Source organism: Bos grunniens, chromosome 9 (assembly GCF_055505025.1).
Source record: "Bos grunniens cultivar Pamir isolate PY7600 chromosome 9, Bosgru_T2T1.0, whole genome shotgun sequence".
In the NCBI taxonomy this organism is placed as follows: domain Eukaryota; kingdom Metazoa; phylum Chordata; class Mammalia; order Artiodactyla; family Bovidae; genus Bos; species Bos grunniens.
Window position 1 is genome coordinate 97,355,913 of NC_141173.1, and position 18,116 is coordinate 97,374,028.

At 47.1% G+C, this 18,116-nt stretch overlaps 1 protein-coding gene across 5 annotated transcripts in view; it reads right to left on the reverse strand.

Moving 5' to 3' along the window:
- Positions 1–13,499, reverse strand: part of LOC147366441 (solute carrier family 22 member 2) — a 36,991-nt gene extending 23,492 nt beyond the window's left edge. For all 5 annotated transcript variants that reach the window (XR_015132489.1, XM_086316675.1, XM_086316674.1 and 2 more), the window contains exons 1-5: positions 12,679–13,499; positions 10,192–10,295; positions 4,900–5,054; positions 2,475–2,643; positions 179–293 (exon numbers count right to left, since the gene is read on the reverse strand). Coding sequence is in view for 4 of the 5 variants with exons in the window: in XM_086316675.1 (XP_086172801.1) it covers positions 179–293; positions 2,475–2,643; positions 4,900–5,054; positions 10,192–10,295; positions 12,679–13,074 (939 nt within the window). In the remaining variant the exon portion in view is untranslated. The remainder of the gene's footprint in view (positions 1–178; positions 294–2,474; positions 2,644–4,899; positions 5,055–10,191; positions 10,296–12,678) is intronic.
- Positions 13,500–18,116: the final 4,617 nt, after the last annotated feature.

Genomic DNA, 18,116 nt, shown 5'->3' on the forward strand with positions numbered 1-18,116 from the left:
TCCTTTGATGTTTTCCATCTGTGTAAAATATTCTGCTGGGAACCACAAATCTTAGTACAACAGAAGTACCCTGCTGTGCCTGGGAGGTGGGCCGCTTCTGCGGTTCCCCATGGAGACAGTGCATGCTTTTTCCCCCTCTTCGCAGTTCCCTGCTTTGCCACTTCAGCCGCTGGCTCACCTGGAGAGATCCGGGCAAGGGTTTTCCATTTTTCTTTGCAATATGCTTAATGATCTTCAAGGCTTTAGCATTTTTGTTCTGGGAGATCAGCCATCGAGGAGACTCAGGCACACACCTGGGGCACAGAAACTGTCATCAGTGCTGTTAAGTAGAGGGAATCCTACTTGGCCCTGCACCTGCTCAGTGGCCACAAACCAATTTCTGGGAGGGGCCTTACATAGACAGGTTTGGTTGTATCTACAGAGGAAGTAAAACTGTGTGGAGACTGCGCAGTAAAGGAAACCATCAACAAAATACACAGCCTACTGAACGGGAGAGAATACTTGCTAGCTGTATATCGAATAAGGGGTTGATATCCAAAATATATAAAGAGCTCATTCGACCTGATAGCAAAAATCCAAACAATTTGATTTAAAAATGAGCAGAGTGGGACTTCCCTGATGGCCCCAGTGGTTAAGAATCCTCCTGCCAATGCAGGGGACAAGGGTTCGACCCCTGGTCTGGGAAGATTCCACATGCCGTGGACCAACTAAGCCCGTGTACCACAACGACTGAGGCCGCACGCTAGAGCCAGTGCTCTATAACAAGAGAAGCCACCACTGCCATGAGAAGCCCGAGTACGACCGCCAGAGAGTAGCTGCCACTCATCCCAACTAGAGAAAGCCCACTCCTGGCCTCAAAGATGCAGCACAGCCAAATCTTTTTTTAGTTTTAAAAATAAACAAAAATGAACGGAGCATTGGAATGGACGTTTTTCCAAAGAAGATATACAGATGGTCACTAAGGACATGAAAAGATGCTCAACATTGCTAATCACCAGGGAAAAGCAAATCAAAACCACAATTGAGATGTCACCTCAACCTGTCAGAGTGGCCGTTATCAAAAAGACAAGAAATAGCAAGTACTGGTGAGGATATGGAGAAAAGGGAATCCTGGTGAACTATTGGTGGGGATATACTTTGTGCAGCCACCATGGAGAATGGTATAGAGATTCCTTAAAAAAATATTAGAAATAGAACTACTGTATTATCCAGAAATCCCACTTCTGAATATTTATCTGAAGAAAACAAAACAGCCCAAACACCTGTTTTCTACTCTTCATCTTGAGTGATCTTTTGAAAAAGCAGTTCTATTGTGGGGCTTGTGGAATTGTAAGAAAACTAAATGGGACTCAATTGAGTAAAAGTGGCAAGAAGTGCTTCAGAGATGGTCAGAACTTGGATGATAGCTGGCCCTTTCCTGTCATGCTAAAGCATTAGGTCTTTATTCTGAAGAGAATAAGACTGTTGAAAAATATTTAAGCTGAAGAGGAATGAGCTAGACCTGGATTTTTTCAATGCAATGTGAAGCATGGACTAGAGGATGGGGAAGCTGATGCCAAAGAGACCAGTTATGAATCTGTCCAGAAAGCCAGGCAATAAATCATGAGTTCCTAATGAGAAAAAATGATTTTTTTTTTAATGAGTTCCTAACAGGAAAAAAAAAAGGGGGTGGATTCAGAGATAGAAAGTGGGTAGAAAGGATAGAGGGAAGGAGCTAAGAATCACCCTCAGAATGTTACTGGCTTTTGGAGGAGAAACAGGCTTCCTAGAAAGGGTTTAGATGTTCAATCCTTGGACAAGGCACCTATAGGAAGAACAGGTAGCTATGTCCAGGAACTAAATAAGTGGGTTTTTGCAAAGGAGATTTGGTTGATAATCCAGCACCCTTCTTACTTTATCTCAGGTAACCTCACATTAGGAGTTTTTGAGAGCTTCTGCTATTTGCATGTTTCCCTTGGGCAGGAACGACTGACATTTCACTTGCTCTGGTAACTCTGATTGATTGGTATGGTCTGACTGGGGTGCCACATTGGCCTAATCTGGGATAAAAACTGCTGTGATTGATTGGGGATGTCTGCTCCGGACCCGGCAGGCCAAGTGGTGACAACAGCGTCACCCTTCACCTTCTCCATCTTGGAGTCTCTTCTGAGGAGAGGCGGAGTAAGAACAATAATATTGTCAGTCTCTTCCAAGGGTGTTACGGCCACTGGAAGCTAATTTTAAAAACCACATAAATACTGTGAAAATGTGAGATCCAAGTCATAAAGCTCTTTGTTCAAAGTGAAAGAACATTTGAATTCCAGAGGGCGAGACAGGTGGGAACTTGTCATTTTCAGCCCTGAAGCTGGGTTTCCCGTGAAACAGAAGAGTGACGGACATCTTAGGCTGGATGGATGGTGTGCACTGGGGCAGACAGCCTTTTTAGCTAAAGGTAGTATTTCAGTTTCTTTCCTTTTTGTTCCACGTGGACTCACCAGTAATACAGCAAGAAGCAGAAGTTGGGCAGAGTCACGGTGAACTGAAGCCATCTCCAGTGCGGAAGCACATAGGCCACCCCAGCAAGCACGAGGAGTCCAATCGTGAAGGCCACTTGGTAGAAAATCCCCACTGTCCTCCGGTATCTCAGCCCGACAAATTCTGTAACTGTGGAGAGAACCCAAAGGGTCAGCACCGGTCAGTACGACAGTAAGCTGGCGATCCAACGATAGGACAACTAGAATGCCAACCTCGAAAACGTGGTCCAAGCTCCAGAATTTTCTATACAGCTCTTAGGAAACATTTAAATGTCCTTTGGGACCTATTCTGTTATGATTATTGCTATTGTGTTAATATAAAATCTCATAATCCCACATTACATGGAGTAAGCATTGAATTTAGAGCATAGATGATTTTCATGTAAATGAATAGCTCAGTATAATAGCTCATGTCCTCTTACATGAGTTAAACATTTTCTTGGCCATCCTGTTAATGTGTGCAAATGGCTTGAAAACCTAGGGGGTGGGTTTCCAAGTTGACCGAAATCAGCTAGTACTGACTGGCAAGACCTAATTTTTAGGAATTTTGCAAGCTGATTTTTAACCCATTGGTATCTTAAAATCAGTCATGGTGTGAGTATTCACAACTTAGAAATTGGAAAACCCTATGAATCAGATTTTTTATTCTCTAAGAGCTGGTTTAAAGGCATAACACTGCACATGGTATAATTATTGCCTTATCCTACGCCATATACCATGACAGATGTATGAAGTCTATGGTACATGGATTTAGGAAATAGTCATTTTTGTATCACAGACATTCTAAAATTGACATGCCAGATATTCCATGAACCACAGAGTTTTGCTAAATGTTTGGTTATCATGTTAAAGATTTCAGCTATTTATAAACCAAATAGAAATGTTCTCTGAAATTATTTCTATGAAGTACTGTGAACTATCCAAAAGTACTTACAAAGAGAGATGAAATTGTGTACATAATAAATGGAAACATCTGTCCTTCAAAGTGGTTGGGGTCATGGATGAGGTCTTGGGGTAGCAAGTAGAAAAGAAAAGTAGAAAAAGGGCACATGGCAAGAGCACCATAAGGACACTGGAGGGACTGGAGGAGAAATTACTGAGAAGAGGCCAAAATCTACATTCAAATGCTACGTATTTCGATGTCATGTCTTCAGAAACCAAGTTTCTCATCAAATAACCGCATGCATTCATCTCTTTATTGTCCTCACATAGATCAGGGGACTACCGTGACAGGGACATAAAAGTATTAAAGGCGCCATTTCCTCCTCATCTCATAGAATCCCCCAGATTTATTGGCCCCTCTCCTGGGCCAATTTTTAAGCACAGATATTCTAGTTCTCTTGTGTGAAATGAGAGATTTATTATTATTATTTAAATTTCAGAGTCCGTTTCCCTTTGTGTGGATGCTACTTGAATGTGCCCAAAAGAAAAGCAATGATGAAGTGAATTCCCAAGATCTAAGTGTGGTGGTAAGTCTTCTTAATATCACTTTAAAGATGCCCTGCTGTTATAATGCAAATATTCTCCTATAATCCATGGAGCTTAAGCATAGCTCTGGCTCCTAATGGGTAGGATGTAAATGATATTCCTGGTCCCACAAGTGGCTTGCTGAGGGCCCGAGATTGACCACAGTACTTGCATCCTCAGTTTCCTTGCATATAATTTGAGGATAACTGTGGTTTGCTAGAGTGGATGTACTCAAACTAATAAAGTCTCTTATAAATCTAGCATGTTTCCCATTGAATATTCTCTCTGTAGAGCCTGGTACTAAAGTTCATGGGGTTCACACCAGTCAATCCTAAAGGAAATCAACTCTGAATATCCATCAGAAGGACCAAAGCAGAAGTTCTACTTCTTTGGCCACCTGATTTGAAGAGCCAACTTGATGGAAAAGACCCTGATGCTGGGGAAGATTGAGGACAAGAGGAGAAGGGGACGACGGAGGATGAGATGGTTGGATGGCATCACCAACTCAATGGACATGAGTTTGAGCAAGCTCTGGGAGATAGTGAAGGACAGGGAAGCCTGGTGTACTGGAACCCATGGGGTCGCAAAGAGTCAGACGTGACTTAGTGACAGAACAACAATCAGAAGAGCCTGGTAGGCTCGATTTTCTCTCTATGGAACACCCTAGGGTACAGAAAACAAAAATTCCTAAAGCATTATACAAGAATTTGGATGGCATTCCTGTTGCATTGTTTTCTTTCTAGGAGGAATGTAGAATGAGTCTAGTGAAAAGATTTTAGAAATTGTTTTGATACAGAAAGAAAAATCTTTCAACGTTGTCTGGAAGCTGAGTCCAGTTTTCTGTGTAGCTTCCCCCACCAGACTGACTATTTTGCCAGCCAACCTTTGTTCCCACAGCTAAAATCACAAGTGTTCTTACTCAGGATGTAGCCTATTAACCAGCCTGCTTTGCTGACCAGTCCTTGGATCAAGCGAAAAATTAGCATCCATGTGTAGTTTGGGGAGATGGCCATGAGCACTCCAGATGAAGCGTTTATGAGGATTGTAATCAAGAGGCAGAGCTTACGGCCAAACCTGTGAAGAGAAAACGAAGAGAGGGAATGGCATCAGATTAGATTCACGAAGGTTGTAGAAAATTCACACAAGCTATGGAACTCTAACTAAAGTGGGGGTCAACTCTGAAGGATGGAAATTCAAGAGGTACAGACTGACTCCCTCCAAGAGAATCCCTGACTTCGGGTCTGTTCTGTTGGCACGATATGTAAACAGCGAGACCCTTTCTGGGCTGCAGAAACTCTCAGCCCCACACTGCGGAGGGTACTCAGGGAGGGGAGATTCTTCGAGCCCCCCGGTCCTGAATGCCCCAAGGGCCTATCTAAGCCTTCCATCATCACATGAGCTGGGCCTCTCCATGAACAGACTCAACTGCCCACCCAGGAGCTTTTGCTTTAGAAAAAACAAAACTCAGTGTTCGGTGAATTTCCGTATCCATTTTCAACACTGCCTTTGGACTTCGTGGTATTTGTGTGTCTCCATGGAAACGGTTGTTTATGCCCTCACCTCATGTGTTCCCGTCCCTTAGGCCTTTGTCGTGGAGTCCCCTAGCCGGAGAGCTCCTGTACATTTTATTATGGGGACTTGGGTTTCATTGCTTTAAGGACCTGGGAGTGTCTCAGTACAGAGTAGAGGAAAACATGGAACCCGGGCTTAACCTTGTCTTTTACGGAAACAGAACAGGACCGTATGCTTCCTGCCCCCACCCCACACCACCATGCCCTCTCCCTGCCTCCTGTCTGCATAAAACTTTAGTCAAAGAATGAGTTCAATCAGAGAAGTGAGAAATGCAGAAACAAAGGACAGCAGCCAAAGGAGACTAAATAATAATGTCATCATTAAGCACAGTCAAGACCTTTAGCTCTTTTCTCAAGGGCTATAGATAATATTCTGAGCCTTATCCTGTGAGCTGTCTTATGGGTATTATTAATGCTTTAAATCTGAAACTTAAAGATCAAGCAGTCCCATTGGGAATTGATGTAAATTGCCAAACTTCTTAAAACTCTGTGTTGACTACATCATTTTTGAATTCTCAGTCAACTGTTCCCCACTGTAAACGTATACCCTCTTAGCCTTTTATCCACAGCCTTCCAAAGTCACAACTCAACACAACGTTTTAGCCTTTCTTTCCACGTTCTCCTACCCAACCCCCTTCACTTATCCTCAAAGAATTTATAAGCACGTGTTCAAAGGAGATTTCTTCAACTTCCAAAGTTGACTTGGGTGACCACAAAGCACCCCAGTCGTGCTCCCCTAGGTGACAAAATCCCATGGCTGATGAGAGGGGGCATTCACCATTTGACACTCAGAGTGTGGGAACTTTCAGAAACTCGAATCTACTAATGCAGTTCACTAGGGGACAATTTCACAGATGGACACAAGGCGATTAAAACAGTAAAGCAGGGCTGGAAGAAATTCTGGAGGTTCGGGAGACTGGTTTGAGACATCCCCACCTTCCTGCCCTCCTACAATAGAACCACTTAAGTGGTTAAATGAAAGAAAGAGAGAAAATCAAAGGGAGTGGGTGGACTCCTGTACCGCTGGCTTCGTAAATCCTTTAGCTACTTGCCACTCCGACTGTGGCCTGGGGATATGAGTATCGCCAGCGGGTGGTTTGAAAGGCAGATCCTCAGGCCCACTCCAGACCCACTGGATCAGAATCGTAATTCTAACAAACCCTCCAGGTGGTTGACATGCACGTTAGCATTTGGGAAGCGTGCTTTCATTTCACTGAGCCTCAGTCTCCTCCTGTGCAAACTGTGGACAATAACTCCCCTCTTCAAGGCTGTTAGGATCCTAGTGAGATATAGCACACCATGACGTACAATGACTGGCGCATAGGAGGTAGGGGCAGCTTGGTTTGGAAGATTCTGCAGAGCTGGGTGAGCTTGACTGCAACCCACTGGGACTCTGATTCTGTTTGGATCTGGTTCCATTTTGAAATTTGAACGGCATAGTGGTGACTCTCGAGAACTGACTGATAGACTTTCAGAAAATTTGTGAGCTGAGTGTTAAATGCACCATTATGAAAAATGAAAGTATACACTTACTCTAAAGTAAATTGCGTTAAAAGCTAGTGTAGTAAATATGCAAACCATCTCTTTCTCCATCTCTAATTATTTTACTATGTTTGAGTATTTATCTATGCTCATGAGGTCTTTTACATCTTGTTATATTTGTATGGTGGAAATGCCATAGGATGGTGCATATTTCTCCAACTCTGTGTTCCATCACCTCACTTTGGTAGCTTGAAATGGACCACCATGGGAGCATGGATAGCATGGAGATCTGCAAACTCTACAAGTCAGGCCTTTCTCCTTTAGAGAGTCAGTTGTTAAACATTCATAAGCCTGATGGGACTTCTCTGATAATCCAGTGGTTAAGACTCTGCCTTCCATCCAAAGCAAGAAGCATGGGTTTGATCCCTGGTCAGGGGACTAAGATCCCATGGTCAAAAATAAAAAAATAAAATAAAACATTTACAAGCCTGACATTAAATGACTGATCATTGGAGTAAAAACCCTGGAGTCGCTGATCGATTACTTTTTTACGTCAGGTGATTCTCACAATCGTTGTTTAGGCGGTTTGGATGATGAAACAAATGGGACACGTTACGAAAGACTCATTTCCAAAGTCTCTAGCATATTTCCTCCCTCCCTCCCACCGGAGGGTTGCAAAGCTGACCCTCAGAAGTCTGGCTTGCTGTTCCTGGCTTTCTTCTAAAAGACACTGCAGCTCTTAAAAGACTCCTCACTCCTTCAGCTGTCAGGTCACATTTTTAAAATTCCTTATCGCAATCTATTTTGTTTAATCTGTAGCATCAAATGGGTTCCCATGAGATTCTTGTCCCATTGTATAAAACCTGAGAGTTGTGCAGAAACAGGTGTTGAGTGTGCAAAAATAGAGCGTCCTCATTGGACCCCTCTGGCGGTCACCTCATTCCATACCCTTATCTGCACACAGCAGAGGAGAAAGGGGTAATAACCAACCAGACTTCAGACAGTTTAAGAAAAAGAAATAAAGGGATGTGCACAGCTTGTGGGGGGAAGAATGATGACTCATTAGCTTTACACAGGAGATTTCAACAAAAGGAACAAAATGATGAGGTCATTTGAGAAGGTGGATAATCACCCGGGGATTGTAAATCAGGAATGCACCGTCAGGAGAGAATTATAACCCGGTTCCTACTCTCTGAGTGGGACGGGAATAATTAACTCATTTATTTAACCAACTGTGAAGCTCAGTCACCTGTTTGTTCACTTCTGTGCTGGCGAGTTGAGTGTTAGAGTCTGCTCTCTCCAGTGCAGGCGGGAGTGGAGAGGGAGCCAGGGGCCAGGGACCCGAAGAGCCACACGCTGGAGCAGGGTGGACTCTGGACCGCCCTCGTTAGGGTGCTTCTTCCTTCTTAAAGGGTCATCTCCAAACCACCTCTCTCAGTTCAGTGGCAATACTAGTGAAAGCAAATGCCTTCCCCTTGCACCTCACCAGCCTCTTCGCAGCACAGAGTCCCAAGAAGAGCCTCTGGAAGAAGGTGCACAGGCAGTTCCAGAAGAGGCACGAGGCCCGGGGCTGCCTCAGACCAGCGCCCTCTCTGTCACTCCCCTCCTGCCTGTGGCCACAGGGAGTCCTGGCCGTGAACATTCAGATGCCCCTGAGGTGTGACTGACTCAGCCAGCCTGATTCATCTTTAACACATTTGCCGGTTTTAATCCAGACAGACAACGCAGTATCATCAGACAAAATGTCCCACCTACGTTTCATATTAAACTGACAGGTGTGGGTTTATCTGTACCAAAGATAGAGTTGGAGAAGGCAGCAGGCATATTTACCATTTATTTCAGAATTAAACGTGTAGTTTATAATAAGTTATGAGACTATATAGGCATTGCTCAGTTATGCAGTGCTATCTCACTAGCGGACTAACAATTTAAGAGGATGATACTGTTTAAAATGTTGCTCACACTGCCTGGCGTACAAAACACACCCAGACATTATAGCTCTGATGGCCAAATTAGCTAAGGTGCTCACCAAGTATAGAGCCGATTTTTTGTTCCTTTCCCTTTGTTAGTCACTCAGTAATGTCCAACTCTTTGTGACCCCATAGGCTGTAGCCCGCCAGGCTCCTCTGTCCATGGGATTCTCCAGGCAAGAATACTGGAGTGGGTTGGCATGCCCTTCTCCAGGGGCTCTTCCTGACCCAGGGATAGAACCTTGGTCTCCTACATTGCAGGTAGATTCTCTACTGCCTGAGCCACCAGGGAAGCCCTCCTTTTCCTTTCTCTTTAGGGGACTCCTAACAATGTCTAATTGATCATTGATCAATTAGATCAATGAGTAAAGATGCACATTATGAGCAACTTTCAGCACAGTGAATGTGGGATTACAAAACGATGGATAAATAAGCGACCCAGGAAGAGCTGGATTGGTACAAGCCACTGAAACCAAGCTCCTGAAGATTCAGACCCAAGTGAGAGGACCACCGGCCATGCGTCCCACCTGGAGAAGTCCCCCTTCATTTATCTCTTGGGACGTGACATCATGGAATCGAATATTTACCTCTGTCAGTGTGGAGACCCTGCTTCCCTTTCAGTGTTATATTGTACTTCCACACATATATTGGGTTAACCAAAAGGTTCATTCAAAGTTTTCTGTAAGATCAGAAGGGAAAACACAAAGGAAGTTTCTGGCCAACTCAACAATTACATCTGGCTCTGGGGCCCCGATTCAGGAATCCTGCACCCCCTTGGGCTCAGGTGAGAACAATAGTGAGATTCTACCTGGCTCTGGGACTTGAGAGGGAAGAGGGAAGAGGCCCCGAAGGTGCATGACCAGGGGGATGGCAGGAAGCCAAAGGAAGAGTCGGGATTACGAAAGGGGTCCAGTCATCTTTCATCTGTCATCTCTCCCATCTCACCCTCAGCTTCTGGACAGCCCACAAGGAAACACTGCTACCCGATGATGAAACATCCTTCAATGAGCCCCCAGAATGAGAAAATACAGACAGTGGTCATGCTATCGGAGTGGCAGGAGAACTCTAAGACTGTCGTGACCATCCAGGGAAGCGTGGCCGGTGTGCTGTGGGGCAGGAGGGCATTCAAGCGGGGGCGGGTGCTCTCCTCCGAGGGTTTCAATTCCGCCACTTCTGTGGCACACCTACCTGTCTGCTATGTAGCCGATACTCATAGAACCGATAAAAAATCCTACGTTCACCGCCGACTGAAACAGGTCCAGCATCCAGGAGTCGGCACACACTAGGTTAAACTGCGAGGGGCCGCAGGGGTCCCGAGTGGGGAGAGAAAGAAAACAAGTCCTGTTAGATGCGACTCAGCCCAAGGGACATGGGAGGCACTCCTTGTATTGCACTGAGTATCTGGATGACAATAACCCAACTCTTTCCTTGCTTGTGTTAATTTTCTTTACACAACCTGAAGATTTGACCAGCAGCCTGTTTAGCTTTCTATCTGGTGGTATGTCATCAGGCTAAACTTGATTTTGGCTAAATCAGCTGAAATTAGGTAATTACTTGTGCACGAACCATTCCTCTTTCTAATTTTAATGCACAGAGGCAATAGGTGTGTGGACACATTACAAGTGCTGCCTCAAGGAAGTTGGGCAGTTTGGTGTCTCTTTAAAGTAGGGGAATTAGCATCTTGCTCAGGGCTGTGGCCTTTGCTCTCATTTGGAACAAGAGGCAGTGTTGTAGGAGTCACCAGTGCCGGCCCGGAGTTTGGGAGATGCGGTTTCTAGGGCTTAAAACTAACTTTCTCTCTCTGTGTGTGCGTTGTGTGCTCAGTGGCTCAGTCATGTCCAGCTCTTTGCAATCTTGTGGACTGTAGCCCGCCAGGCTCTTCTGTCCATGGAATTTCCCAGGCAAGAATACTGGAGTGGGTTGCCATTCTCTCCTCCGAGGGATCTTCCTTACCTAGGGATTGAACCCATATCCCCTGTGTCTCCTTCATTGGGAGGCAGAGTCTTTACCCCTGAGCCACCTGGGAAGGCCTTCTCACTGTCTGGGGTAAAATTTTTCTCTGCCCTGGACCTCAGTTTCCTCATCTCTGTATGAATGAGTGAGATGAGCCAAGTTGTAAGGCCTCTTAAAAATTGTACGGTGTTATGGAATTTAGAAAGATGGTAACAATAACCCTGTATACGAGACAGCAAAAGAGACACTGATGTATAGAACAGGCTTATGGACTCTGTGGGAGAGGGAGAGGGTGGGAAGATTTGGGAGAATGGCATTGAAACATGTGAAATGTCATGTATGAAACGAGATGCCAGTCCAGGTTCAATGCACGATGCTGGATGCTTGGGGCTGGTGCACTGGGACGACCCAGAGGGATGGTATGGGGAGGGAGGAGGGAAGAGGGTTCAGGATGGGGAATTGATATAAATAAATTTAAAAAATAAATAAATAAATAAAAAGAAGAAGAAAAAAAAATTGTACGGTGTTAAATCTTCAATCCTTCACGTTTCATGTAACTGTCAGACCACTTTAGATCCTTAGAAAAGGCTCTTCTACCTAAATGTCTGTTCAGACAGAGTATCTTCACATAGTCCAAGTGGTCCTTTTAAGTTAAGCCAAGCACCTGGCTTTCTTTGTAGAATAATCTTGTCCCCTTATTTTCCTTTGCCTCCAATAAAATCATGTCTCATTATTGTATATAAAATAGACAACTAACAGGAACCTACTACAGAGCACAGGGAACTCTACTCAATATTATGCAATAGTCTATGTGGGAAAAAAATCTAAAGAGTGAATGTATATATATGTATAAGTGATTTACTTTGCTGCACACTTGAAACTAACACAATATTGTAAATTGGCTCTACTCCAATAATTTTTTTTTAAACATCAAGCCTCCATTTTTTTCCTTTTTATGGAAAAGAGGCCTCACAATCAGATGTATGTCAACTGTGTGTGTGTGTGTTAGTGCTCAGTTGTGTCCGACTTTTTGCGACTCCATGGACTGTAGCCTGCCAGTCTCCTCTGTCCATGGAATTCTCTAAGTGAGAATACTGGACTGGGTTGCCATTTCCTTCTCCAGGGGATCTTCCCAACCCAGGGCTCAAACCCAGGTCTCCTGCACTGCAGGCAGATTCTTTACCCTCTGAGCCACCAGGGAAGGGCAAGTGTAGGAATGTCAAGTGTGGTTTGTAATAAACTATAGTACCATAGCAAAAGATCCAACCCCAAATGGTTTGACATGTATACTTTGAGCAAACTAAAGAGAAGAAAGTTAACCATTGAGAGAAAAGTACATTGTATCACAGTAAGGCCCCAATCAGGTGAGTTCTACGAGCTGTTGCGTGTCTGTCCATTCATATGACGGCAGATGGAGGGTACAGCTTCCAGAAATTCAGCCTGAGGCTTTGAAATTTCCCCTTTCCTGGCATTATTTCCAGGAATTCTGATATGTTTTTGTTTATTTCTTATACTGATACTTGCATACACTAGAATAATTATGGCCATAATTTGAAGTTTCAACTAACTCACGCTCTAGACAAGTAAGAGGCGGCATGTTTCGGTTGGAAACAAGAATTTTATGAGATCCTTTGACTCCACGTCTGGGCTTCCCCGGGTTCTTCCTTAAGGAAAGCTGCGCTGTTTGTTTTCTCCATCTCTTTAAGTCCCACGGTCACCTACCTCGGTCACGATGGAGGAGCCGGGCGTGTCGTACACCCAGCCCTGCTCGCAGGGGCCCAGGGGCAGGGGGCTGCCATTGGTAGCCAGGCTGGCCAGCGGGTCCAGGCAGCCAAGGGTGCTCTGGTTCCAGTCCACCTCGTAGCGGAGGCACTGGCCCTCGGGTCCCGGGCCCGGCACCGTGTAGTTGAGCTCCTCCGCCAGGCTCCAGCCGCATCGCCGGCTCAGCTCCGCCACCCCCGGGCTCCGGCAGCGGTGGTCCGGGGTGAAGCCCAGAAAGACGATGCCCACGTAGATGGGGGTGAAGGCGGCCGAGATCAGGCAGAGGAGGAAGAACGTTTGTTTCTGGAAAAAGTTGAATTCCCCGATGTGCTCTAGGATGTCGTCCACCGTCGGCATGATTCCGGGCAGAGAGATCCCGAGGTTCTTTCCTGCGCTGCTCGGTCGTCGCTGAGCGAGGCTGCAGCCAGCTCAGCAAAACCCCGACCAAAAGTCAAAGGGTGAGTGTACTTTAGAAAGGGGACCAGCCTCTGGTCCAGACCTCTGCTGGTGGGACCAGCTCCCAGCCAGGCGCTTCCCCGGCCCCTGAACCCTGCTGCTCCCCGGAAGAATCCCCGGGTGAGTCGCTGTATTTACTGTCGCATCCCCCCGTGTGTGCGGGTAGCTCCCTCACCCGGCCCCACAATCGATCCTTCCTATGTCCCCCACGGGGAGAAATCCGAGAGCTTTCACGTATCACAGCCCTGTTAATCTTTCTCTTAGTAAACTGAGCGTCCAGGAAATTAATAGATTCGTATCTCACCCACACAGCCGACCTTTTCGCTAAGGTGTTGTAGGGAAAAGAACTGGATTTTGGCCGTGCTCCCCGGGTGTGGCGTGAGTCACAGTCTCCGGCCAGAGTTCTTGTCTGGATCTGGGGGGTTCGCGAACTCGATCGCTGGACTCCGCTACCACCCGCAGCCCGTGACTCGGCACCTGCCGGGGCTGCCTTGTGCTGATTTTCCCGGATTTCCCCATCCTGCTCTTTCAAGAAGGACAATTTGACATTCCTGCCTTTGAACCCTGCAACTGCCTGACCCGGTTGTGAGGAAAGAATAACATGTCCTCTCCACACGTAGGTCAAGTGGAGACGCAGGCAGGTGTGGTCTTGTTCTGCTGCCTTTTTGTCTTATTTGTTATTTCTGCCTGTGATTGGTGTGGAGGGTACTCTTTAGGATGGCGCTGGCTGCATCCAAGTGCAAGGGAAGCAGGCAGACATCTTTCCCAGGTGAGGATGGAAGGATCCTCACTGCGGTGGGCGGCTGCCACTTTAGGAATGTGGCTTCTTGATATATCTGCCTATTAGAACACCAGAAATCTAATCTTGTTTACTTTCTTCTTTTTCTGTTAGGGTCTGTTTTCCTGTGGCTAGAACAGCATGGGTCTAAAAGTAGTGACTCATAGAAGTCCTTCTCACCAAGGCAGCTGCAAACATCTTATTTTTTTTTTTAACAAAGCCAGAACGTGGGTGCCTGGGGGGTCCCTGTCTACCTCCTCTGGGTCCTGTTAGGCTCCTGGTGACGTGCTGGGGGTGGGGCTCCTGCCATCACTGACTCCCGTTTGAGTGAGTGGATTCAGACTCTAGAACCAAGAACTGGTGCAGTATTTCTGGCACAAAGTTGTAGCACAAAGCTCATCATGCAGTTCTACCCACTGACTATTTGATGTGCTCAGTCACTCAATCTTGTCCGACTCTTTTGCGACCCCATAGACTGTAGCCTGCCAGCCTCCTCTGTCCATGGACTTTTCCAGGCAAGAGTACTGGAGTGGGTTGCCATTTCCTCCTCCAGGGGATTTTCCTGACCCAGGGATGGAACCCATGTCTCCTGCATTGGCAGGTGGATTCTTTATCACTGAGCCACCAGGGAAGCCCATTCAAAGGAGAAAAGAGAACAGAAGTGAGACTTGAATTGAGTTGCTGGCTGTACCCGAAGTGGCCAAGGCCAGGACTGGACCATGGTGAGCAGGGGTCTCAGCTTCTGAGGGAATAAATTGTCATGACCTAAAAGCATCAGCCCTGTGAGGCCACGGCTCATCTTGCATCCGTCTTGGATAATAGATGATGGGAAGGATTTCCAGGGAGATGAGGCCTCAGCCAGTTGCCTGAATCTGGAGACGAGTTCTAGTCCTTTGCTCAGGAGATCTCCAAAGGCAAAGGGATTTTTCAAATAAAGATGAGAAAACCATGAATAACATAAACAGCAGAAAAATAATACCAACCAGCAAAAAGATAAGGTGATACTGAGCAAGAAAAACATGGCTTGAACTTCCATTTCCAGGAAAATGCAGTAGATGGACTTTTTCTTCCCACTGAGCACAACAAAAGCCCTTGGAAAATTTGTGTAAAACGATCACCAGGAGTTGCTGTACACTGGAGAGAAGGCAGACCCAGAGGGCACCTCTGGACCCAGAAAGTGACATAAGCCCAGACCGGTGCTGGAGAAGCAACAAGCCAGAAACACCAGTGGTCCCAAGCCAGTACCATGTGAAGCCCCAACACAGGCCTGCTCTCTCTAGAGTCCTGGGAGTAAGTTGGAGCTTTATCATGACCGCAATGGACATCTCCTTCTTTTCTTTTAAGTGTGTTATATATATATACATATATATACACATATATAATCAGTCTTCTGCTAGCCGCAAATCACATTGTCTCTTAAATAACCCCAGAACTCTGTAAGATGAAGCACCGCTTGAAGAGTTGCTGCCTGCAGTTCTGCAGTGTGATCTTGTCCTCTGAACAAGGATGCTGAGCACCCTGGACGTGGTTGCCCGGCTGAGAACAGCTAGCAGGGACCAGCGGTCACCTCGTCTCACTGCTGTGAAAACTGTGGGTCTCTCAACGGGATCTTCAGTGCACAGCCCGCAGGCCTTGGGGGCTGCCACCCTCCCTGCCCGACGCTCGCTATTGATGGGCAGATCCGTCTTCGCTCTGCCTGTCCACACGCTCTCTACTTGCTAACCTGGTTCTTGCCTCCAGAACCATCAGAACAAGACTCCACTTCCCTGAGGGGACCCCTCCATTCTACAATCGAGGTTTGTGCATTGCCGAGAGTGACTCAGGGAGACCGGAGAGGCCTATGGTTCCTCCCAGGAGTCCAACAGGGCCAGCTGGGGCTTTGGTCTTCCTCCTCCACGTCCAGCCTCTTCTCTCACCCCAGGTGCCAATGGCGGAAACCAGAGGAGGACTGTCAGGTGGCAGAGAGCGTGATGGGGAGGAAGGGAGGAAAGAAGGACACTCAGTCTGCTGAGCATGTGCTCTGCTCCAGGCAGCCTCTGAGGAGCCGAGTCTTTCCTATAATAAGGAGATCGTTTCCACAGGGTGGACGTGAGTGCCCCTGATTTAACGAAGAAGACACTGAGGGTCAGAGCAGTTTACAGACTTCCTAAATGTCAGCCAGTCAATTAAGGATGAATCAGACCCAAGGCAAGGATGTCCCCACATCTCCCCTGCCTTCTGTCATTTGCTGGAAGTGACATAAAGTGAAGTGAAGTGAAAGTTGCTCAGTCATGTCTGACTCTTTGCAACCCCATGGACTATACAGCCATGGAATTCTCCAGGCCAGAATACTGAAGTGGGTAGCCTTTCCCTTCTCCAGGGGATCTTCCCATACCAGGGATCGAACCCAGGTCTCCCACATTGAAGGCAGATTCTTTACCAGCTAAGCCTCAAGGGAAGCCCATGACATGAGAATGGGTGAATTCAAAAGTGACCAAGGTCCTAAAACTCAACTCCACTCCCAGAGAGCCAGAGGTGGTCCTGACTGCCTCTTACAAACCCCTGCACCCTGGATTTGTCTGACACAGTCCACTTCAAGAGACCAGATCTTCACTCCATGAGCCAGAGGGCACCAGGTGAGAGGCCAGAAGAATGTTCCTTGCCTGGGAGAAAAGATGTTGAAACTCGCTGTGAATTACTTACAGTGCATGGGCAGATAAGGAGAAGGCAAGACCTCAGATCACTTACAGCTTGGCCATGTGACACTTTTCCACTGAAGGACGGGCACAGAAGCAAAACCCACAGCATGGCCACCATAAAACCCATCCTCTAGGGTGACAGACGGACCCTGCAGCAAAGTCACACGGGCCCTGAGCAGGAGAGACGCAATGCAGGAGGGAACAGGACGATGGGGTAACTCCCCGCTTGCTGCCTGAGTCTCTTGGGCCCCCACCACTTCCTTTCTGGGGGTGCCTACATACCCAGGTGTGGGGCACGAGGCTAACACAATCCCATGCTGAAGGATCACTTAATCTGTATAATCGGATGATTCATTGTACTGAGTCGGAAGTATTTCTTGATCTTTTATCAGGTTCTTTTGAAATGTAAATAAACACTGTCCCCAGATGCTCTGTTCTGACAGCACTCAGGAGGGCCAGGTGCACCCAGGCTGACTTCTGAGCTCTCCCCACCAGAGCACCGGTGGGCACCCAGAAGTGTGAGTCCTACCCAGGGACAAGCCAGCGTGTAGGCAGTAGACCCCTGGTAGAGAGAAAAAGGTGATGTGGCTCCGGCCAGTGGTGCCCCCTAGGTAAGTTGGAGCCCACCCGAGACCAGGAAGATTGGCAGCAGGTCATCTCGGGATGATGAGGGCTGTGTGTTCTCCAAGCAGGTTACAGGGGTAATGATGGCACCAGACCAGGCAGGACCGGAAGGGGAGTCCACACTTCCAGACCGTGCCCATCCTTGCCCTCGAGCACCCGTGTCTTTGGGCTGGTTCCTAACTTGCAGGCTGGTGACTATACCTGAGTCAGAGAGCTTATGAGCAGGACCACTTGGGACCCCCCAGTGCCATGGCCTGGGCCATCAGCTTCACCCACAAGACGTGCTCACCCCTCCCTTCCACCTTCCCCCTTCCCACCGTCCCCTCCCCGTCCTGAACGCGCCTCACCCTTCTTCACTGCCTGGCTGCCCACCTGCAGACATGGGCCAAAGCGGTAAGAGACCAACCCTGACCCAGGGGGCTTCCCTGGTAGCTCAGCTGATACAGAATCCACCTGCAATTCAGGAGCCCCAGGTTCAATCCCTGGGTCTAGAAGATCCCCTGGAGAAGGGAACAGCTACCCATTCCCGTATTCTTGCCTGGAGAATCCCATGGACAGAGGGGCCTGGGGGGCTACAGTCCATGAGGTCGCAAAGAGTCGGATATGACTGAGCGACTAACACTTTCCCTTTCAGGCCCTCTGGAAAGAAGGACCTGAGCAGACATCGGAACAGCACCGTCTGATATGTCAGTTCCTCAGAAATGTTTGTCCTGCCAGGTTCCCTTCATGTACAGGTAAGCCCACCATGCGTTTAGGCCTTAACAACTGCTGGAAAGATCTTTCTCATCCAGCATCAGGAGTCATCTTCCAGAACCTTCCACATGCTTTGACATTGTTCTTTCCTTTGGGGTCAGATAGGTTAG